The 24,588-nt window shown below is 47.5% G+C and overlaps 1 protein-coding gene across 1 annotated transcript in view; it reads right to left on the bottom strand.

The window, feature by feature from the left end:
* The window catches only part of LOC139989771 (uncharacterized), a 59,955-nt gene extending 38,371 nt beyond the window's left edge, over positions 1 to 21,584 (bottom strand). The window contains exon 1 of the mRNA XM_072008365.1: positions 19,378 to 21,584. Within this exon, the coding sequence (XP_071864466.1) occupies positions 19,378 to 20,787 (1,410 nt within the window). The 5' untranslated portion in view covers positions 20,788 to 21,584. The remainder of the gene's footprint in view (positions 1 to 19,377) is intronic.
* Between the last annotated feature and the right edge of the window lie 3,004 nt (positions 21,585 to 24,588).

Genomic DNA, 24,588 nt, shown 5'->3' with positions numbered 1-24,588 from the left:
GTACTCGGGACAAGTGATTTATCGATGTTCTGGGTATCCATAACGAACGGTCGTTTCTATACCATCGAAATACTGTTTGGTTGTGACGTGTTCTTTAACTGCTTCCAAATCCCTCGACAAATATTTGGACGTTCTTTCTTGGTAATTTTATTTCGCGCGCGTTAATTATGATAACAGCCGACAGATCGGAACGGAAACGTTCAACTGTCTTCGAAAACTTCTTGAATATTTTTACCGAGCGCGTCAACAAAAATCCGAGTTCTTACTAAAGCAAAATTTGGCTTGGTTCCAAACACGTGAAAGCCCTCACGATGCCGCTGGTGGTCCTGCAAAAAGACGCGTCTTGAGATCAAACTTCGAACAGTCGTTTCTTCACGGTTTTACTTGGCAAATGCGACCAGCGATATCTTCGATGATCGATCGACGGAAATACCACTCTTTTGGCACGAACAATTTTCGGCAGTGATCATAGCACAAACATTTGGTTATGATTTAGTTGACAAGCGACGCACGTGCTCCAGAATGGGAAGATTATACGAGCGACGTCTGGTTGCGTTCCAATTAGCGCGGGGAGAAGATGGTCGCGCGTCAGCTTATCTTTCGATGTTGAAGCATGACCCTGAAGATGAAAATTAGGCACGATCAACGACGAGGAAAAAAATTCATGACGTAACGCGGTGACTCGGCGCGTTACCGACAACTGTTCCACCATTTAGAATTTGATATTCAAATGGCGATATTCGAACGGAAACACGTCCCCCGAACGCAACCTTCTTGCCACGACCTATTTGAATATCTCCGTGAAAACAATATTTTCAAAGTCGATCGATTCCTTCGCTCGCTTCGGTTTGGGCGTCTCGATTCGTTCGAGCGACGATCGACACGATTATGAAATTTATCAGGCTCTGGCCTGGTGCGGCATTTTGCACAGCTGTCCGAGCGACGCGTTCCGCGCGACAACTGTGAAATTAGTAGGACGCGTCGAATGTATAATGGCGATGCATCGGTTTTGTCGCGTGAAACTCGATTCTTCGTGTACGTGCCTCTCGCCGGATGTGCTTGTCAAACGGCTTTTTTCCATCAGCCGCTTCCTAGCAGCCAGGACATATTTTTTCTTTCATTCTGCGTGCCACGAGGCGACGGTACGCGGAATTTTAATTGCAAAAGATGAATCAGAAAGGATGGTTTGCAGCTCTCCACGGCAATCGGTCGATTCGAGCGTTAGTCACAGGCTCGCAACCGCGCGATTCATAGATAATTTATGATCGATGTCTACCCGTTCTCCATTTCTCTTTCTCTCCTCTTCGTTCTTTCTTTTCCTTTACGGGCGATTCGTGTGACCAACCCGCGAACCAACTAACGAGTACACGTAACCGACCAACCCGAGCCACTTTCGATCATTCGTTCCGTGATCTTCGTCTTTCACGATCGACTGTCTCCTGCAAATGTTTCCATCGATTAATCGTTGAAACGAGATTAGCATCGTATGTAATGTTCATCTACATCGCATGTAAACATCGTATAAACGATTGTCACTGGCAGTTTAGTCGGCGATCTACAGTTTCCAAGTTCGGATTCCAAAATAAACTCGACCCTTTGACTGGAAATGTTTTGCGTTATTAGGGAACTTGTTGCTCTTGGAAATATTTCGAGAGAACTTTCTTGACAATGACGTATTCGGTGTACCACGAAGGGTTCGGTCAACGTCCCGGAGCTGACGAAATACGCTCATAGATCTCAGAGACGGAACCGGGATGCCGAATTCCACGGGGTCTTCGACCACGGCTTCTCGTTCGGTCTATCTCCTTCGCGCTTCTGCGATCGCTCTCGCGATTAACGCGGATAATGGGAACAATGAAAATGGAAAACCGCCGAGGCTGAAAGTTCAAGCATCCTCGGCGGGGAACAGATCGAACGAATGAATCAAGTAGCGTGCCCTTTGACATCGTTCATTTGCGCTAACCAATGAGATCATCTGGAAGTTCTCCGACGCACAGTTGCTGACCGTTAATAGGGAGAAGGTGCAACGCCTGTATGACATCATCTCGTATTCACGCCTTATAGAACGCGGTACCCAGCCGTCGACACTCCTTAGAAAGTCTGAAGATAAATAAATGCCTGGAAATTTATTTTTTCGTGCTCCTCTGACAGCCATTACGATAAATCTATTGCAGGACCGTCATGTGTATCGAGGAATAGATCTCTTTGAGGACAATGGTCGTGTCGGACGCTGCAAATTACCAGATCGAAGAACGCCATGCGATTGCTTTCGTGTCTGCGATCATCCATAAGTATTTGCATATCAACGATAATCGTTTCGAAAATCCGATCCTTAGATAGAAACGACGTGACGGGTCGAACAGATCCAACGATCTAAGCCCTAACTAAACGATCGAGCCGTGAGCTGATCCAGCTAATCTAGATCGCCATCGTGCCAATGGCGGCTACTGAACCGTGCAGTATTTCAATGACGCGTCCACACACGCCACGTAACGCACGGGTGCAAGTGGCAATACCGAGGACCATCGACAATTCGCCTTGTCCATGTTTAATTAACTGAACGCGTTCGCATTCCGGGGCGTGGAGCTCCGAGCCATTTTGTCTCGTGCAAAGCTTTATTCAGCCAGGAAGCATTTTGTCTTTCACGTTCGTTCCAAACGGTTACAACTTCGCGTCTTGATCTTTTCAAAATGGTTCGCTAAACTATGCTCTTAGCAGCCAATGCGGCTTGCATAATATCGATACGAGGAACTAAAGGAACGTCATCGCTTGTGAGAAACATGTTTTTGCCAAGTTCGAGGGCGTAGTCGGGAGAATTTTGTCCCTGTTGTCTCTGTTGCTTCTTGCGAGGTTGAATATTATTAAATCTTCTGAATTGCTTGAAAGGATCGTTTGCTACTGAACAGCGCGATGTATTTCCGAGGTTACGAAGAAAAAACGTATCCCGATATACAGGTACGAGAGAGCTGAATGAACGCCAGGGAATGGCGTAGTATTTTTGTTGCTGGCTCGCATTGAGTTTCTCGTACCGGACGAAGAGACAAGTCGCGAGAGACGAGGGTCAGAGGAGAGGTGGATCCGTTCATACAAGGTGGTTTTCATTGAAAGAACTCGTTCCTCAGGCCAAATAGGGTCAGTTCATTCATCCTGTCGCGGAACGATCGGACGCGGAATACCTATTACCGGTAACGGGAAATTATCGCGGTAAAATTCACGTTAATAACGAGACTAGAGAAGAGTAGAGAGTCTGTGATAGTGATTCCTAACGAGTCGCGAGTTTACGATTTCATTAGTGTGCTGTAAAAATCGACATGCCTCGATCGTCTTAACGAACGGACCAGCGATCAGAGTGTGTTCGCCGGACACAGAAGACATCAGGAAAGAAAGTCAGAACAAAAATACGTCTCGCGTAATCTTGAAAGTTTGCCACTTCGCATCGCTTTGGAGCTCTAAGTATCATTTCGTTCAAGCGAATACACTCATGATCTTGATCGCGATAAATTATGATTCGTTCCGCAATTGTATTTTAAGTGATGACGATCGAGCGCGTCGATGCAACCTTCCATAATAAGTCTCACACGTACAAAACAAATTTCCAATTTCGAGAAAACGTAGTTATATGTAAGAGAAGTCGATAATAATATCGTCGGTACTGTTTTTGATTAACAATGTATCGTATATGCAAAGAGAGCCGGTGCGTTTTGAACGCTCCGCGTCTCCCGATTAATATTCATTTCGAGTTGACGTGGCTCACGCTCGACACAGATGCAACGTGTAGGCTGCGTTCCGAGACTGCTTCGACGAATTCGACGATCGTGAGGAGGACGCATAGTTGATCGTTCGATGAGCGCGCGCTTTCGAGTCGATAGCGTGCATTTTCAAGCGGGTCAACTATTTTTATCCCACTGCTCCACGACATCATCTCTCGGCCGTTATCCATTGCACGCAGGCCAGTGCGATTCACAATGGATATTCGCCGCCTTCCCTCGCGTAATTTCGCGTATAAACCGCGGACGCAGGACGCGGGACGCGCGAGCGGAGACGGGTGCAGCCGCGACGATGCGCCATGAGCATCGTTAATGCATTCGAAAAATTTCCATCGTTGATCTCGATCGTCGTCGTGCCAGTGGTGTAAATTATTCATCGATCGCGTAACGGGAAGAAACTCGCACGACCGTGGTGTCCTTTTCCTCAAGGTGGTGCAGCCGTGTCCGTCAGAAAACCGGGCGAACTCGCGCGGTGCACGCGACGTGCGTATGATTTATCGAGCGAGGATCGTTACGCCGTTTCCTCCTTCGCGGCCACATTATCTCGGAACAATTGACGAAGAAAGCAATACGACGCGCCTTAAATCAGCCGAGTCGTTATTCCTAATCGTCAGCTCGAGCACGACCATGACAATTTAGAGAAACTGTCGCAATTAGTACCACGATCAGGTCTTTATCGAATGCTTCGCGGTTATTTATCGATTCCGCCGGGAATTAGAGTTGCCTGGCTAGCAATTTACCGCGCCCCTCGCGCCACCGGAACGAGCAATTAGAGAGATGTAATCGCGATCTGTTCCATCGATGCCACGCTTGTATCCGATCGTTCAAGTCGCTAAAGCTCCGTGTCGGCCTGTGATTCCTCTTCCTTTTCGAGAATTTTTATCGGCTACCTTGTACTTGCGCCGCTTAATAGAGCCGACGATCCTCGATAAGAAAATAAGGTCGAGACGCGATCGCCGAGTGCCGTGTAGTCTGTGAGACTTTCGTTCCTCTGCGCAGCATCGATCTCATTGCCGTGGTGTGCCATTGTTCGGGAAAAAAGGTACAAGATCTCCCTTAGACGCGTGCAATTGTAAAACAATGCCGCACGATGCATAACTAATACGGAGGACCCGTTATTCGCGTGAACTTCTGCTGGATTCCCCGCGGAGAAACTCGCGCTCGGTAGACCAGTTTCAAGCGGTTGCATCGGTGCGTGTACTCGGTATCTCTGGTAGACGCGCGGACGACGCGGGAACGCATTAAACAGCGGAACACGTTTGCTTCGACATGATCTCGAACGATGTTAACGTGGCAGCACGTGTGCCGGCAGCGGTACGCGGATATAGCTACGATGCGAGTGATCTATCGAAATTTAATGGATCGGGTGATAGTTCGTTCTTGTTTAACCGAAACAATGCAACGATGACGTTTGTCGATCGATAGGAATGTCGATCAAACGATCCAATTGACCGGTCATACGAACGTAATTTATACGATAGCTATGAGATAAATATCGACAGACAGTGGTATAATAACACTGGCTGCCTCTCGATCTTTATCTATGACGGTAAACGCAAAATCGTTGATCCACGCACTGGCTGGACGCATTGTCGCAACACGGGTGTACCAGCAAGCAGGTGTCCAACTCCGCAATTTATACCGCAGGGGCGTGAGAAGATAATTAAGATAATCGAAGCCGAAGGCGCATTGTTCCGCGATCCCGGCTCTTCGAAGCTGAGTTACACGCTGCGTTTCGTTCCACGCACCTTTCCCCACGCGTATTTTATGGCGGCCGTAATTGCCGGTTTCTTCTCGATCTCCTGACGACACTTACATGGCTATGGGCGACGATTAACGTCGTCGGACCTTCTCGACCTCTTCTCCAAATGTCACTGGCATCGGGTTGCGTCTAATTACGCACAAAGATCGCTTTGTCCTTTCGAATCGGCTCTTGCTTCCCAACGAATCGTTCCGTGTGTCTTTGAAAGTCGAAGAAACTCTCTTTACGACCCAACGGGCCATCGTTCGATTTGGGAAAGTCTTCGACTTCCGACGACTCGTTTCTTCTGCGTCGATTACGAAAGAACTTGCAATTAGCGATTGATCGTGCCAGTAGTGAGTCGAACTGCGTGCATTATCGGATTTGAATTTTATCGGTTTTCTCGTCAAATCGTTCGGTCACCGTCTATTTATAGATAGGTTAACGGCGATTTTAATCGAAGTCTGAATACAACCAGCGATCCTTCCAGTCTAACAGCTCAATGAGTACCGGCCTAAACCCGATCTGGCGGATAAAAGCTGTTCCTTTTCAGCGGTTCGGAAATATCCCGTGACTAATCGCGCGCGCGCGCGAAGCCATGACGCAACAAAAGGTGGCTTCAGAACGTAAGTACACATGAAAAATTTCTGCCCGCCAAGAAGGCGCTTTTATCAAGGATTCGCTGCTGCGCGTACCAATTGGCTCGGGCGCGGGCTTTCAATGCCTCGGAACGTACCGCCACGACGCAGCTTCGTAAAAGCAACTTCTACGAGTTTAAGTATCTTCGGAATACATTCAACGATGCGACGTGCATAAGTTATGCACTTGCCTCGATAAGAAGCGAGATTCTTCCCGGAGAACGCGATGCGCAGGACAAAATCGGAGTACGAAGATCCGAAGGTGGAGAGCGGGGATTTCCTGTGGAAGAGTAGCGGAGAATGGCGCGGTCGCTCGTGATAGGGTGCGTATAGCGCCGAAATAGCAACAGCGGCTGAAGATAGACGACTGTCGTGGTATCTAGTTGGCAAATGTTAGTAAACTGAGTTAGAGAGCCCGTGACACAGGAGGGTCGTTGCACTTCCCCAATGGTTTCAGCTCATTCGCGGCATATCGTTTCGCGTTCCGCTATGATAATCGTCGATGCGGGAACACGGGATTATTCTCCGGTGCAATTATCATCGTTGCGTGCACGATTATTGCACTGTGAAAGCAGAAACCTCTGACACTTTGCTGTATTTGTTTGTTTGCGAGACGCGCTTCGGAATAAAGAAGGAACGAGAGAAAGCATCCGTTTGCAGTACGTTCAAAGCGTATGGAGAAAAGAAGTTGTGCATTATCATGGTGTGAGCTACGAAGCGAATTCTCCGTTAACGCAGAGAAGAAAGGCCTAGGATAAGGATGAAGCTTAACCGCGTAATACAATGAAGCAATTAAGTTGGCTATCGGTGTTGGAACAGCGGTACGGGAACGAGGCTGTCAGCTTCTAAGGCTTCCAAGGCATGCAAATCGAGGCAAAACAACGTGACACGGCAACGCGCGGGACGTCGGATCGAATTAGAGAGTCTATGGGTGAAATTGATGAAACGCTCCGCCGTCCGTTTTTGCGACAAGCACCGCCGATGCGATATTTGCCTGACGTTTATTCTCGACGTATCTCGTGACGCATCGGAGAACGGCCAGACGTTTGCCGTCGCGTTACTGAAATTCCTCGTGCGTTCGCCTCGCTTGTGAATCAGTCGGAACGATGACATCAATGGGAATCAACGAATTCGCGTCATTAATATTCGTGCGAGCATACGCGCTTCGAAGAAACGAGCGCGAAAGCGGTACGAAACTGTTGCTTCGAGCGAATACCAACGTTCAACGGCTGGAGGAGGGCTCACGCGGAAATGAATGTTGCATTATGTTCTCCGTTGTCACTACATTCGCAATAAAATCATCGAAGAAACGTGCTCGAACATCCAGCTACCCGTATCCTCGCCCTAGCGCCTTGTCGAGAAACCTCGGGGATACTACACCGATATAGGATCACAAAGGAACTAATTACCGCGCAAGAAACGCTATCCCGGTATATCGGGCACTGTTTAAAGAGGAAGCTCGACGTCCCGCGTGAAAGAGACACGTGCAACGCGAGAGAAAGAACAAACGGAATGAAACGTTATTACCACGCCTGTATCATGTCTCGCCACTTTGAGGTCGACGCATAATAACGAACCGACGCGTCGCAGTTGCCATAATAATTCTCACAAACGCTTCACGCAGGTTATAAATTGGACTGTGTCGTTTCCGCCTTAACGCGGACGTGACTAAATCGCCGAATATACGAGAAAGTTAGTTTTGTGGCAAAGAACTGTCCATTGCATTGATCGTTCGCGTCGATAATAATAGAGTGAAAACCTCGTTCCCAGAAGTACGTGACGTTGGAGGGAGATCGTGAGGGCATTAACAAGCGCGAATGCACGCGCGTGCGATAAATTCAACCGCGATCAGCATCCGCGGAACAAACATTCGCTAGGGATAAAGTTCGTTGACTTTTCCGGTGAAAATCTCGCCATGCCGACCAGCCACCCACTTCCTGCTAACATTGCTAGGAAGCGGCTGCATTATTTGAAACTCGCCGTTTCCTTCGCTAAGTGAAAATAAACCGGATTCCATCGGAAATCACGCAAAGACCTGACGCCGGCTGGTTGCGACAGAAACGCGACAGGAACGCGACAGGATCGCAATAGAGAATTGTCTATTCAAGGATCGTTATTAGCATAACTGTTAATTCGTTGATGACGTTGCCGCATTACGCAACACCGTTACTCAGCCAGATCGTTTCTCTGGCGTCGAATAGTCGATCAACGTTTGTTTGTCCTCGATTCGCTTCTTTTTGATCGAACGGCTTGCCACGCGTCCGCCAAACATCGAAGATGGCTCGCAATTAACGCAGCCGGTGCGTGTCAGATGGACAAAAGGATGCACGATTGGCAATCGCATAATTTAATCGTCGATCGTCACGTGCTTTCTCTCGAATTCGATGTTAATTAACTCGTTAATTAGTCTTCGCATACATACAAATTACGCACGCCGATTCGGTCGTGATATCCAATTAGCCACGTGCCTCGGTCTCCGACGGAGTTCGCTAGACGACTATTTATAATTGCAAACGTCCCTTAGGGCTCGTGAGAGTGAAATTATCGCGACAATTCGTATTCCCATAAATTACCAAAAAAGGATCGAGAGACAACACGACACGCGTATCGTATTTTCCTAATATCTTGCCATTTTCGTTGTACAATCGATCGTTTCTGATCGGACGTTTCGAGATAAGAACCATGTTTCTTTATGGCTAATTTTCGCGCGTCGATTTCGTCGAGTTGTCAATCAATCGCGCGATATTCTTATTTCTCCACATGGTTAATCGATGCGACTGCCTGTGGATAGAGCGTAATCTGTAATGGGAACGTGAAGATGGAACTGTCTAGGTGGTTCCATGTCAAATGTCAAAGGTAAAATTCCATCGACCGACTCGGACTGGCAGTCTAACGAACATCACGCACGACCGAGTATTAATTTTAGCGCGGCGCTCGCACATTGACTATTCGCGAGTCTCTCGGTTGCATATTTATGGAGGCTAGAGGCGCGTAGGAAGAACGAGATATTCGCGAGAATGGAGCACGGCTGATTGTCGCGTAACGAGCGAATTTAAATCTTTTGGGGTGCGAGGTGTATCGAGTTTCATACGCTATTCTATAGCTGCATTTAATTGAGTGTAATAATGCTCGGAGACGGTGCGATTGTCGTCGCTCGCATGTAGTTCCAGCTAATTTATTCGTGTAAATGATTCATCAAGTCGCCGCTTACCTTTCGATCACCGCGTTGCGATTACAAAAAAGTACGCTTATTAAAATTTCCTTTGATTCATCAAAGAACTTTCTTCTTTCGTTTATTTCTGTCACAAGTTTCAGGTGTCGTTATTCGTGACCATGGTAAAATTAACTGGCGAAACGACCCGTTGATTTATGAACCGAAGTTGCGAACGTTTACGATCCCCTTAGCGAATTAACGCGAATGGTTGGGACTTAAGTGAGGTACACATGGGTGCTGCGACAGATCTCGATCGGGGATTTCTTTTCGATCCAAAACTTTTACGGATGATTCAAGTAACCAATGGTAAACGTACCGGCTACGATCACCTCGATTAACATTAGTTTTGCAACGTTTACCGTTAGCTAATAGCTCTGTCGCTTGTATTTTTCCTTCCTGGCGACTTCAGACGTTTATGCCGCCACGCGAGAAGTCAATCTTTCGTTACGAAACTGTTTTATTACCCGCGTTTGTGCTCGCACGGGATAGCCACCGATGAATGATGCATCGGTAGGTTTTTACGGATACCAGAATCATTAAATCTCTGAGAAGCGACTGAATTGTCGATTGCGATTTGTGTCAGGGGACGCGCAACTAATTAGACACTTTGGCTATCGACTATGCAATTAAATAAGCCATTACATCAACGATAGATACGCGATAGCTCGTCGCTCTTAAAATGGCGCTTGTATATGAAATATAAATGATCGCCGGTGAATTATTATGAATTATTTATGAGATAGGCATCGTATTTGTGACTTTTAATTGTAATCGATACGCGATCGAAGAAAAAACCAGGAATTAGCTGCCTGTCGCTAATAGATAAAATCGAGTTAGTCGCGATGCAGAACGATTACGATTGAGGATCGAGTCGGCGGTGTTTCATTAGTCGCGACAAATGATTATCTCGTGCGATTGAGTGTCCGTATAACAGACGAGTGGAAAAAATGGAGACAATCATGAGTGAAGCAGCCTTCTCTAAGCGCAATCGCATTTGTGCCCATTGACGCAAAGCTCCTCTTGAAATTATCGGATCATGCGTAGCGGCGCGAGATAAAGCCGCATCTTAAGCTTAAGTCATCGAGCCGTTGCATAAATATTGGGCGTGCGTGCCAACACATAAGTACAAGTATCGTAAAGTAGCGTCAAGGTATACGATGAGCAAACAGACGGCAGAACATCTATGTAAACATGTCGGGCCACTGGGTAAAAGAAGCACGTGTTTTCTGGAAGCCGCATTCTGGCGTACTCGGTCGCCTCGCTGGCTCTCGAACGCTCACCGGGAAAACATAGAAAGGGTAAACTTTATGTTCTTGGCGCGAGTTAACATCGGCACGTCATTGCGTCATCAATTGCACCACGATAACACGCGTGGTGATTGCTCAAATAGCTCGTTCGACTTTGTACTTTGAGCTTCGGCTTTCGGTACTTGTCGCTTCTTCATCAATTTTCTTGAAACGAGGCGAAGGGAAAGGCTCACCATAACCGATACTCGAACGTAAAATTCGGCCCTGTTCGATTCACCAGTGGCTCTCGTATTATATTATCGTATAATATTAACCGATATCATTGATCCTTGTAACAATTGATTAAAATAACAAACAACTCTTGAAGAAGTTAATCGTGCACGATTTGTTTATCACTGGAGACGCCAATGAGAAAATTCCATGGGAATCGATGCATGCAGGCGCAACTATCCTTGTTTACGTGCATTCTAACCATTATGAAAATTGTTGTACCTCCGATTGCGATTACACGTGTATCGTTTAACATCGTTTGCATAATTTTCCTTGATTAATACTTCGAGTACATGTTTCCATCGGTAAATGCCTCGCGTTTTCGAGCAGTACTTCCTTTTGCCGATGGCGCTGCGTCCGGCTCGTTTATGCAAATCCAGCGGTAACATTTAATTATATCCTGCAAGCGGAAATCAAACGCGTCGAATTCTTATTTACCGAGCATAATTGGAGCGTTGAAATACTAATTCGCGCTAACGCGTACCACTTATTACAATTGATTTTTTGTCAACCTACTTCAACTTTTTTATAAAGTCGACGTTCTTGTTCGCAACATTGCGCGTTCGACGACGCGGCTGTTATGTTCACTCAAACGGTTATGTCTCGCTATTACAGAAAGGTCGCTGTTGCTGCGATATCTGGTAATCCCGGGTGTACAGGTTTCCTCTGTGACGTTACGCGATTTTCCGCGATATCTGTCTGCCGCCAATCGCTCGTAGGAACGTTCACCTATCGATATCTGGCCGTTGTACGATATCATAATTATCGAATGTACGCATTTATATATCGTAATTAGCGGCAGGCGCAGTTAATCAGGCCGCACAAATTGCGCGAATTACATCGAGTCGCGACCACTTCACGAGTCGCGCGATATAAATTGGCTTATATATCGCGCTGTACAGGATAATTACCGCCGAGATGATCGGACAATCGAATAAATCACACTTACGTTGGCGGCGTAAAAGCGGACCCGGTCTGTCTCGCTTTTCGCATGCCCCAGATTCCTCCGTGCTATCGTAACTTCCTTCGAAAAGCTGGCCAATTTCTTAGATCATGCGCCGCTTTCCTCTTGACTCGTTTTACTTCCTGAATCTATGGTAGTGCGTTAAGAGGGTAAAAAATTCAGCCAACCTAGCGGACGCTATTAACGCTTGTTAAGCAGCGCTGACAATTTAGGAGCGCTAAATCTCACTGTCACTGTTCTTTGAATCGATGGCGACAGTGAAGCTATGCCGCAGTAACGAGGGCCAATGAAAATGGCCCTTCCGTCGTAAATTCGGAGGGCACCCACGTCGCGGTGTTAGAAAGGCCAGGACGCCATGGTAGGTCGTCTCTGGAACGTCGCTTCATCAGAAAAATCGAAAAGTAAAATGTCTCTTTGAACAAGCGCGGTTGAATTCCACGCCGAATATCGCAAGTTACACAGTCTGCATAAGAATATCGATGTGACGTTAGTCGTCGAACGATGGGCGTAGCATCTCGAAGAATTTCGAACGGCAACCAGAACGAAACGGAGGAATGTGTGTACAAGCGAGCGAATTAGGAAGGCGAATCGAACGATTAATTTTACGGGAACAACCGAACCAGACGTTTCTCGCGGTTCTGCCTCGAGCATAAAGCTCCTTTATGGCAAACACACGAGGGGGGACGACCACCCAAGATTATACGAGATCGTTCACGGCCAGAGAGTCAGCGCGCTGCACGCATCGCGACTTTCATTCTCCGAATTTCATGAATATACTACAGCGGCATGCGAGAGTTTTCTTGCGAGGATTAGATGAATCTAGAATACTATCGTGAAGAGATGTACGCGTTGCATAAATTATACGCACGCAATATACGAACCGAAAGTTTGTCACAGGCTCGTGGTTTAGCAACCTGACAACATATTACGAAGAGGCCGCGCTTAGGCCACCGTACTCTACGATCCTCACGATCCTGGATTTCGGAGTATTGTCATTCCTCGGGTATTTTGTCTCGTAAACAGGCATTTTCAGAGTTAATTCTTCGACCGAGGAGCCGGTGGCTACTCCGGTGCTTCGTGAATGGAACGTGATCGCCATAGGAATTCCCGAACAGCGCAGAAACGAGTCGGTTTAACGTTCGTTTAACGTTCTTCCTCGAAAAGATTCTTAATTCCAACGGATTTTCTTAATCCGTCTGGAGAATAGGACGTCACGTGAAATCGAGCGTTATAATCTGCCCCTTGACCGAAAAACGGCTGCATGTTTTTCACGAGCCCTCGATTTTCTTGGAAGGACGCGGCTTTGCAAGACCGCTGCATGAGATCTGACGGAAAATTATGCTCGAACGATACCGATAAAGTGCAGACTACGTGGTGCCCAAGCTGGTGCGTACGGGAACCTTAATGGTTCGGCGAGCGATGATAACAGCAACCCCATTAAGGTTCCGTTAAGGTAAACAAGCGTTCTTTCTTTCTTATAACCACTTTAGATGGTCGATCCGTGACTCGAGCTAGGGCTTTTTATAATGACTTCATCCCTGTATAAGCGGAAATCTCGAAGGTGGTAACGTATTATTTAACCGATCGTGTTCCTTTCGCGCGTATCTCGTGCCAAACAAAATTACTTCGAAGCTGTTTCCACTGGAGATTTAATGGAAATCTCTGACAAGCCGACCGCCTCCAGCCTTCAGAATGGATCGATAGTGTAAACAATATTAACGTCTATGGATGGGCCATCCTAATTACTATCGAGACCAGGGACTAGGAATATAAGTTACGAGACAACAAATGAAATTGAATTTCTACGTAGCAAGAGATTGTTAACCGATTGCGTTTAGGCCGAGCCACCTGTATGCTCGTTTTTGCATAGAATTAGATTTAGGCGCAGATACTATGAGCTTGGCTCGCGAGGACAGCAGCGGCATATTCTTGGATTTTATCGGCGCATCAGCACTAGAATACGCGATGTTGGAAATACTCCAAGTGGACACGAGAATGACCTGAATTCGATAATAGTACTCGGCAGCTGTATGACCCGGTCGTGGTTAATTTCAGATCGATGTTATCAGACCCCATGGAACCAACGACCGATTCATTGCAGAAGATGCGGTACACAATATCCACGGCTAATAATTTGATCGAAATCCGTTTGACCTGGAACGCTGCCCAATTCTTCGATGATACATTCGCGGCTTGACGCACCTCGAAATTTGAATATCGCTCGCTCATCGCGTTTACCAAATGGCATATTAATTCTGGCGAATTAATCGAGCCCCTTGGTAGAATACTGATGCGTAAATTAGTTTTGCATGACAAAAGTAGCAGAGGTTTAGTCACCTCGCATTGTATTACGAATGAGATGTTAAATAACTGGAGGCTTACGCGTACTCGATCTTGGAAACTATCCAATTCTCGATATACAAATCCTTACATATTCGGCGGTACATACAGCATCTGCTCTGAGACAATTCTCGTTGCAGACGAGCTTCCAGGAATCAATTAGCCTATGCATGTTCGAGTCGGTCGAGACGCTAGTATTCTGTAATTCAAACCGAACTTGCTGGCGAAATTCGTGAGTCACCGATTTAGCGAGGTCCGGCAGTTTCACGCAACACGCGAAACCCAGATTCCGCGATGTATTTATTTTACGACACAGCGTCATTTGACGAGGCAATATAATTTGATGACCGCATCGTTGACGTCGAGGTTGACGCATCGCATCGTTTTTAATTCCACCCTCGTCAAAAACGACGATTGCTATTTGTCATCTCTTCGTGCATTTCCTCGTTTTGAACAACGATTTGTATCCGAGCCAGCCAGTAATAAGATCGATGATACGAAAGATGCGATAAAATCGATCATTCTAGAATAGGCTCTTTGGATTCGAACCTGATATCCGTCACTCGTTTTCACGTAGACAAGACTCGCGCTATCGTGCATGATCGTGATCGATGCCATTCTGGCTGAAGAGTATTCCATAAAAAAATTCCTCTGAAAGCGATCTCATCTTCTGCTGAATCTTCATGGATTTCCACGTTAAGTTAGACTTAAATAATATTATTAAAGTTGACCGTGAGTCAGTGGAACCTTGAGAAACTCGTGTAAAGATTGGGTCGATCGAGGTTGGCCTACAATTCGTCAGAATTGGGCCTATTTTCGTTGATTCATTAAGTGGATGCATGCGGCTTCTTTCTGTGGTTAGGCAGCGATGTGTATGAATCATCGTTCTTCTCAAGCAAGAATCGCACTGCATCCTTCATGCCCAGTGAAATTACACAAATAGATTCATTACTAATGTTAATCTTTCCTGCGAAAAAATCAACTCTTTCCGTACTTCCTATACTTTCAGGCGTAGTTTTCTTTTTATTCTCTCGAGACAACTAATTTTCCTCTTGTAGTACGCAATGTATACGTATATAGTTTACAGGGCTTTCAACCCGTAGATATAAATATGATAATAATAATCGCCTGGCAGATTAATGATTCATCATGCGAAATCATCTTCTGCATCATCGACGTTTTTTGCACTTTTTACTCCCTTATCAGTCAAACTGACTGCGATGACTTCATTACCATTTAAAACTCACCCGAAATACATAGAGTGAGTGAGAAAGAGAGAGAGAGAGAGAGAGAGAGACAAGCTAAATTATTTCTTCAAGATCGAACAACGGAATCATTCGCGCGCCGCGTTCCGAGATATCGACGTCGTTTCTTTGCAGGGTCATTTCCTTTCCCAATCGACGAACACGGTTGGTTTACGAAGGGTTGTAACTTCGGATGGTGGGACTTTCTCCTGCAAGAATTTCGCGACAGTAAGCTACGAAATTTATGCATGGCCTAACGAGCTTCCGTGGTAACCCTTTACGGTCGACTTATGGGTGTTGCCTACCTGGTCAGGTGGCAAAGTCATTTCTTAATGCACCACCATGAGGCTGCGTTTCGGCGAAGTGCCGAGGAATCTGTCTGCCAGCAAACAGCCAGCCAGCCAGTCATTTGCGAGCAGCGAAAGCGGGAGAAAAAAGAGTCGCTTTCTCGGAGTGCAATCTGCATTTTACGTAAACATCGTTTCTACGAAGTCTATCGGATGTTTACCGATACGCCGGTCATCACCAATTGTACCCTTTTTAGCTTCGCAAAAATCATGAATGACGCAATGCGAGTTATTCCCGTATCACAAATCGTACGATATATTGTATAATAAATCGCCTCGCATCGACACACGGAATGCGTTTCTCGAAACTATGACAAGTGAAAATGATCTAACTAGGAAGCAAGTGAGCTAGATCGCCGTTTCTCGCTTTATCCGCTCTCGACACCTTCGCTCGTCCAACGTTACCAAGTTTAGCGTGTACGAGCAATCTCACGCGGGTGTTGGAGCATGTTTCTTCTAACCAGTTACCAACGACCTACGATTATCATAAAACTTTATGCACGACCATATAACCCATAGAGAACGGTATAAATCGTCGTAGAGACGATTGTTTATAGCAAAGATGTTACAACTATCGTTAACCGTTTGAAAATTGCAGAAATCAGCGTACTGTCGTGTAACGATGATTTCATTAGCTGAGGATGTTTTTCTCGTCGAAAGGTAGGTCGTGTCAGGTCAAATGCCGACACGAGTATCGTGATCGGTGTCTGAAAATATAACAGCCGAGGAACTAACAGCCATATTGAGAGTTGTGATTATAGAATCAACGATTAATTCATTATAGTCGCACGCTCGCTGATTCCTCGCGGTTTTCTTTGTTCGAGAACTGCCGTTCCTGAACTCGTTTATCCTTGACTCGTAACATAATGAAATTGCTCGCCATTTCACGTCATAGCGTCATGATTCGCAGTGAGAAACGTAGGGAAAAGTTTCGATCTTTCCCTACGTTTCGTCTCCCTTTAATAACGCACGATCGAAGGAGAGATTCGCGGCAGAAACCACGAGAAGCAAGTGCACGTAGAATTGCTCAATTACCCGACGCAGTAATTCCACTTCGACCAGCATGTAGAAGTAAATCGCCGATGGAACGTGGCGGGTTTACCTTTGTAAATTGGCACAAAAAGACCGAACCACGCGATCGCGACGACAGCCGACTCGATTTCTTTTTCTCCTTCGTTTTCTTTACAGCGCAAGAGATCGACTACCGTAGAATTAAGGTGTTCTCCCGCGGTGAATCAGTGGTTCGACTCGAAGCATACTTTCGACCGGAGTCCTATTTTTCTTTTAAACGAATCCCTCTAATTGGAATTACCAACGGTCCTTCCAAATTCTTTCTCTCTTTCGCCTCTATCGTTATCTGCTTCGCAGACATACCGACGAATTCACCTTCCTACACTGCCTTTTCGATGTTATCTTCTGCTTCGTAGATACCGCTGTCACATTTTCATTAATCGCGTGCCTATTCGAACGAATTACAAGAGCAAACAAAAAAGCTTTACACTTTGTATTAACACGTGGCGATCTCGTAGAATCATAGTCGAGACTTCACGATGGATAACAGCTGTGTGTCTTCGATTAATGCATCTGGCGATCCCTGCGAAGATTTGGCCATCTAGATCCGCGGTTCCCGCGAACCAGACAGAGTAGCTTTTTTGTTCGAAGCTGGTAGCTGGTTGTTGTTTTTCAGCCGACTGAGATTCTCACCGACTTCGCTCATCTCCAAAATTTACGCTCGTTAATCAACGCTCTGAACGGAATTTTAATCTTTCATGCTCGTCCTCTTCGCGGAACTACTTTCGATCTATTTTCTCCCTCTATTCTCTGTATCTCGTACTGTAGCCGACGTGCTTTTATCTGACGCATAGACGATGTAACTTTCGTTAGACGTAAGGTTTTTTTATTCTTCGACAATTACTTGCGAAGGATGTTAAGGAAAAATGTTGTATTCGAGCGTTCGCAAACGGCCGACCCACTTCGCGTTAGCTAACCATGGAACTATCGCTCTCGTCAAGATAACTGTCTTCAAGGATCGCAGGCTCAAGCAAAATTCATTATCACATACGGATATTCTTATCAGCGTTTCGTGGTTTTCTAGAAAATCTCGAGCTGTGAAAGATACAGAAAAAAAACGAGACGATTTATTAGTGTGTTTGACATATCCTTTTAGCGATTTTTTGTTAGAGCGATGCCGGCGAAAGAATCCTCTCCGTTGATTAACACCCTGCGCGTGGAGCAGGTCGGTGACTTAGGTTCGACGAAAAGAGAACTGTGGTATCGTTGACCGAACTCGCGGTATCGATTTCGCACAAGACTCCGGCAATAAAGAGTGGCGCCCAGCAGCCGTGGTATCTCCGAGGTCATACCTGCGGACGCCAGGTCGAGAATTTTGACGCGGATAAAAGTGGTTTGCGGTCGGTTGCCGCCCGTACTGCCAAGGTCGATCTAATCTTGGCTCCCATAGGTCAGAGGAACTGCATTTCATCTCGGCACGTCTCTTAATAACGAATCAGCCAGCCAGGAAAGTGCAACGAATTCAAAATAGTTCTGGGAAGCGGACTGTACGTCGGAGGACTCGAACGAAAACCACTCGAGCTCTGAGTAGTAAGGGTGGAAAGCGTCATCGATGAGAGGCCGAACCGAAATAGAGGTATCTGGCATCTATTCGAGCTGCCTCGTGAGCTTTATTGCCAAGGACGAGTCGCGAAAGGATATTTCAAGGCGAATCGTCGCAATCTTCTGCACCGATGCGCTTTGTGAAAGTCGATCGACGAGTCACTGGCGTGGAACGGAGACCGTTAAACGATCTGCCATGTTTCGGTGCCTAGAGGGGAAAAGAAGAGAATGCGCCTTCCACGTTGTCTGCTTTCCTCCTTCCTTTCGATTTTCGAGACGTTTGTAAAAGAAAATAAAACCGAGCGTGACGCTCACTGCAAGCCGGTGGCGCGAACAGAGGCTGCGATCCGAGAGGCAGAGCATCGATAAGGATTCTCTCGCGTGCAACGGTGAGCGCGCGCGATCGTGCTCCGTAAAATCGAGCCACGATCTTAATCTTCGTCGACAAGGTCGATACCGAGGAACCCGAGGAGGCTTTACGACTTCCAGTTCCGTCGGCATGGAAGGATCTTGCGAACTAGCTTCAGGAATTTCTCGAAGGCTGATGCAAACTGAACGCGAATCGTACCGCTTTGAATCATCGATTCGCGAATTTCACCGTTCCCCGTTTTCCGTTTGCTAAAGATTCACAGCCACGCTCGAACGTAATCAAGGTCGTCCACGAGGCAAACTTGATCCAATGATCGGAAAATATTTTATCCCATATAATCAGATGGACGAGGCAACGTTCGTAAATCTGTTTTGCTATTCGACAACAGTAATTCCCCGTCCATCTAGCATTTAGTGTATCATCGATATCGATTAGCCGCTAATCCCGACACGGCCCGCCTACCGATTCGCATTCTCTTCGTTCGATTCGACTTTCGTACTAAACGTTAGATTCTCGCGAATCCAATTGCTTTCGCGTCTATCGCCTACGAAACGAGGTCATTCTCTCGTTCGTTTTTAAAACACAGAAAAGGAAAGATTTACGAAAGCTTCTCGGGACTAACCGTATTAGTAACGTCTGCCTGCATGTCCGTGTCTTCCTCGACTCCAGCCTTGATGAGATCCTCCTCCTTCTCGTTGTCCGAAGTATTCAGATACTCGTCGTAATCCTGCTCGAGACTCTTGGTCTTTGGCTGAGTATCGTCGATCTTCGAGCCGGCTTTGTTCGCTGGCTGATCGAAGCTCTTCGTCACGAGGCTGCTGGCGTTCTTCGACGATTTACGCTCGACCAACGAACTCGACAGTTTGCCAGGTAAATTCTCGTCGAACTTCCTCGGAGACCGATGACCAGAGGCGGAGTTAACGTAGGGGAGGCCGGCGATCTTTCCACGATCGCGAACCAGCGGCTTGCTGAGATTTTTCGGCTCGTATCTGAAATTCCCAAAGTCGTCACTCTTCGCGTATCTGTCCATCTCTATGTTTCTGTAGTCTCTTTTGACCGTGAATCTGGGAGTCGTTGGATCATCGGACGTCAACCTCCTGATGATGTCGTCGTAAGTTTTCAGCGGTGGTTTCTTCTCGCTTCTATAGAAATCGTTGTCGAGCTCGTCTTCGTCCAGATCCTCATCTTCCGTCTCCTTCGAGGCGTCGTCCTCGTCGTTCTCCGCGTCGTCGAATTCGTCCACGGGATATTCGTAATCTTCAAAGCTGTCGATCCTCCTCCTGTCGGTCTTGGAGTGGGAGGGCTTGGACTCGCTGAAGTTCGATCTCCTCCAATCGTCTAATCTCCTCGACGGTTCCGATTCGCCGGAGCGATGTCTCTTCCTACCGTCGAGGCGCCAGTCGTGTCTAAAGATACCGACCCTGTGTTTCCTCTCGTTTTTCCACCAAGGACGATGCCCGTCGGGGCTGTTTTCGTTGTACGCCCGCGGTTTCTCATAATCGAACCCCTCTTCAGCCGAATCGTAGTCCCAGGCACGATTCCTCGGATAGTCGAGCCTGCGGTGGGTCCTCTCGGATCTCATTCTGTAGCTTCGACCGGCGTATCGAGGAGAACCTCTGCGTTTCTGTTCGTCCTCCTCGTACCAGCCGGTTCCGCGATAACCGCCTCGATGATACCTAGTCGGGTAACGCGGTTCGAACATCCGGCTGTGAACGGCAATCCTCGAGGTCCGAGGATAGGATCTCTCGTAATAGGGGCGAACATCGTAATCATCGTCCTCCTCGTCCTCTTGATCCTCTTGGTCGACCAACGAGCCATCCTCGTAGTCAAGTTCCTGCGACCAAGGCGATGATCGTCTTTCGGCCAGGTCATGACGATTTCTCCTCCCATTGAACGACTCGTGTCTGTGCCTGTGTCTGTGCTTGTCGTCGTTAGCAGTGTTTTCGTGGGGACGATGCCTAGCCTCGATCGCGAACAGACCGTATGCCATCAGAAGGATCACGAGTAACAGCAGTCTCCTGTCGCGCGTCATTTCGTCTTCGGAACCGTATTCCTCGGAGCACCTTACATTATCCTAGCGACACGCGATCCTCGCGATTCTCACGATCGCGATTCCGAGCTTGGTCTGTTCGTCGCTGGAAAACCACACGGTTCGTTTGATTCAACGATGCATCGCGATCGAAGCGCAGTGGCACTTCGTCTCACTGAGATCTGCGACCGACCGGTGTCCCGATCGAGACATTAATGATCGGCCGTGTTTCGCTGGCAATGGCAGCGTGGATAGATCGCCAAAGGCGGTTATTAGTGTCCGAGCTTCGAGAATCAACGTAACGGTGATGGGATCACAGTCGAACCACGTGGTACAAATCACGCGTGACCCGATGAAACAGGGAATATCGAAACGTCCCGTACGACGCTTGCTTTCGGCCGCGTTCCAGTTCGCTCGATTCCGCAACAATGTCCTCCCAATGGAAAACCTTCTACGATTCTCGACGCAACGATCCTGCTCACATCTCACGCCTTCTTGCTTCGAATATCGTTTCCGCGTCCATCGCGCGTTTGCTATCTTTCCTGTCACTCGTTCGCAACAATTCGATCCGGCTACTCGAGCCTCTAAACGCCCAATTCGATTTTGATGTGCGATCGAATCGACGTGAACTACGCGTTTTCCTTCCCGACGCTCACTTTCCTCGAAAACGATCGAAACGCGCGCACGTCCTCGCCGCCGATACCGGCACACTGTTCGCTCGAGTCCAGCTACACGGAGATTACACCGAATCGTATCGCGGACCGAATGTCGCGGGCGACTGAGGCCAGCCTCTCTGGCCGACGGCTTGAGAGATCGCGGAACGCAGTGCGCATGCGTGCGGGCGATATTCGTCTCCCTCTCCCGCCCCCTCCGTCACCCTCGGCCGCCGACTTTTCTGCGTCCCCTTCGTCCCTTACCTGTGTGCTCTTGTGTGCCACCGCAACAACCGTGCACACGTTGTTTCACGGACTCCCAATGGACGCGGTATACCTTGGATCTGGTACGTTCGATCGATAACTACGCTCCGAAAATTTCACACTGAACCAACACCACTGAAAACTTTCGCTTTTCTTCGTCAAGTTTCGCGTCGTTCTCTTTTGCGCATTATTGCTGCCGTTTCAGTTTCTCTTCCACCACGTGGACACACCATCTCCACTCTGGCCACGTCTTATACGATCAACGCGGCGACAGGATTTACCCTAAGGCGATACCCTCTATGTCGATTATTAGTTATTTATCTGTGCGGTCTAGGCTATGCCAGCGTGCATCCATATCGTCGAGAATTAAAGATCGATGAATCGTCCTTACGTATCCTCGAACGAACGAGACGTTGCGTCGACTCGCGAAATCGGAACTCCATCCAACCATACCGCGTCAGTATATGCGTTTATATCTACACGTATCGTTGCACGCGTTTTCCTTTATCTGGTCGCATGTAACCATGGCAATCGATACACGTGTTTCTGTCACGGTTCCCAACCAATTCGTGTAGCGTCCCGATTTTACGATCGTCCGGAGAGATCGACACCAGCGACGGGTCACCCTTTTCGTTTCCCATTCACTTTCGCGTCGCCATTCAGAGATTCCGAGAGGATTCGGAGTCCAGCGGTGCCTCGAAATCCGGTCGAAAGGCTGGGGCGAGAACGAGAGGTCGATAGAATCGCGATGCCTGGCTTACTACAACCGGTACAACGAGGACTGGTTTTTCGTCGCGTACGGAGGTCGTCTGACGTTTTTTATCGCGCCTTTTAAGCCGGCAGCTATACGCGCCACAATAAATAAACACGGTAGCCCTTTTGGACGGCTTCCGCTCCGATTCGATCCTCGATAAAGGCGCCCGTACGCGACCTATCACCGAGATGCATCGTTCCTGTGCGTCATCGGTCCTTTCCCATTCGAGCCAGAGAATGAAAAAAAGAAGGTACGCATCCTCTCTGACGATGCCAGTCGGGTCGTATCCAATGGCATTCTTCTCGTTAAAGTATCATATCCGTCAGTTATCGACACGTCGCGTCGCTTCTTCCACTTTTAATTCGATCTTTCCCTCACGATGTCTTTTTGTCGCGTATTCGTGCTCCGTCGTTCGAAGTGTTTCATCTCTTCTCGAGCTCGTTGCCTCGTTCACGGACGAGATACATCGTATATGTAAGAGGTACAGTCAGACTGCACGACATTGGAGCAAATTGTATGTGAAAATGCAGGAGCCTCTTAATCGTTTCACTTTTGCGGCATCGCGTTACCGATATTAATTCGTTGCCATTTGTCAGAATCACGCATACGGTGGAGCGGTGTTGCGTCGCTACAAAAACGACGATTAAATTGTATCCTAGTCGGAGATTTCGAGCGGTGCCCGTACGGAACGCGTGTAATCAGCCTGCCAGATAAATGATCCGAGGTCCCAGGTGAGAGAGGCGGGTAGACGAATAAATGACGTTCCGACTTCCACTCTGTAAGACACTCCCGTGGAATGCAGTCGTTTGAACGCGGCGCACCGAGAAAATTTAAGAGCCACGACTCGACGCTTGTGTCGCTAACAAATTCCCGTGGTCTCGGTATGCATTTTTCGCGCAGTATTAGCGATTACCTGAAGTGGCAAGCCGTCAACGACAGACGTCACAGAATCGCTTCGAGTTCGCGCGATCAAATCTGATCCTGCCGTCTTTCTATTTCTGAACTCGACCAGGTCGAAACGGCCACGACAAAAGACGCAAGCCGCTTTAGAGAACGGTCGCTACCGCGAAATACCATCAAAATTTTCGTGGGCACGAAGCGAAATTAGTCACGCGGATTTAGCCACGGCTCTCGTGCCAGCAGGCCGCTCTGAATGCATCGATTTGTTCAACCAGGGAAAGCACGTATCGTACATGAAACTTGTTCGACGTCCGTCGTTGCTCCTCCGGTGGAAAAACTCGTTGATTTAGAATCGAAGTAATATTTGGCGGAATTGTCGTCTACGGGTCTTTGGTCTTACGCGATCGTCGTTCGTTTATTGCGTCTTTAACGATAATTGAGAACAGGAAACGACTTAGATTACACAAACCTACGAGAAAACCGAGCAGAGATCGGCGTGTAGCGTAGCCGGGACACGCCGCTTTCGATCTAAAAAGTTTTGCCCAGGTTCAGGAGGTTATCTCGGCAGATTATGCTTGTAGGTCACATTGTTACTCTCTGGAATGGTAGTTTGCAACGCTGGTTCTCTGTGTCAAACGCGTCTGACTGTTTTTCTCTTTGAATTCGTTACGAGTTATGTAACGTTTCACGCTTTGGGAAATTACGCTGACGAATGATCGGCCTGAAAGTCTAAATCAGGGGGCAGCTCGCGAAGCGTGCAAATCGCATTTTCGTTGGCGATTCACGAACGCATCCGTGGTGAATCTGGTTTCGTACGGACTGTGTGTACCTGCAGATCGTGAACGCAAAGAACAGTCAAAGAACGGGACAAGAAGGAGAATGTGTGGCAGACTCTGATCGCGATAAATGGAATTCCTTACCTCCATTTCCGAAGACCCCTCTCGATGGGATAACCCTTGACATATCGCAACCCAACTACGCCTCCTACGCCACTCCTCTCCTTCTCGTTTTCTTTCATCACGTTACCTTGGCACCGAACGTTGCCACGAAAAAATCCCGCTCGGAATTCGAATGTGTCGATATCATAGACGTTCGCGCCACGTCCATAGACAATGAAATTCCTCCGTTATTATTTATCGTTGTCCGACACGCGATCTGATGTTAACGAACGATCGGCTAAACGAAGCTGCGGTTCGATCGCCAACTCACTTACGAAAACGAATCGGAAATAAT

Source organism: Bombus fervidus, chromosome 8 (assembly GCF_041682495.2).
Source record: "Bombus fervidus isolate BK054 chromosome 8, iyBomFerv1, whole genome shotgun sequence".
NCBI classification, from domain to species: Eukaryota; Metazoa; Arthropoda; class Insecta; order Hymenoptera; family Apidae; genus Bombus; species Bombus fervidus.
This window is presented reverse-complemented; position numbering and strand designations above follow the sequence as displayed.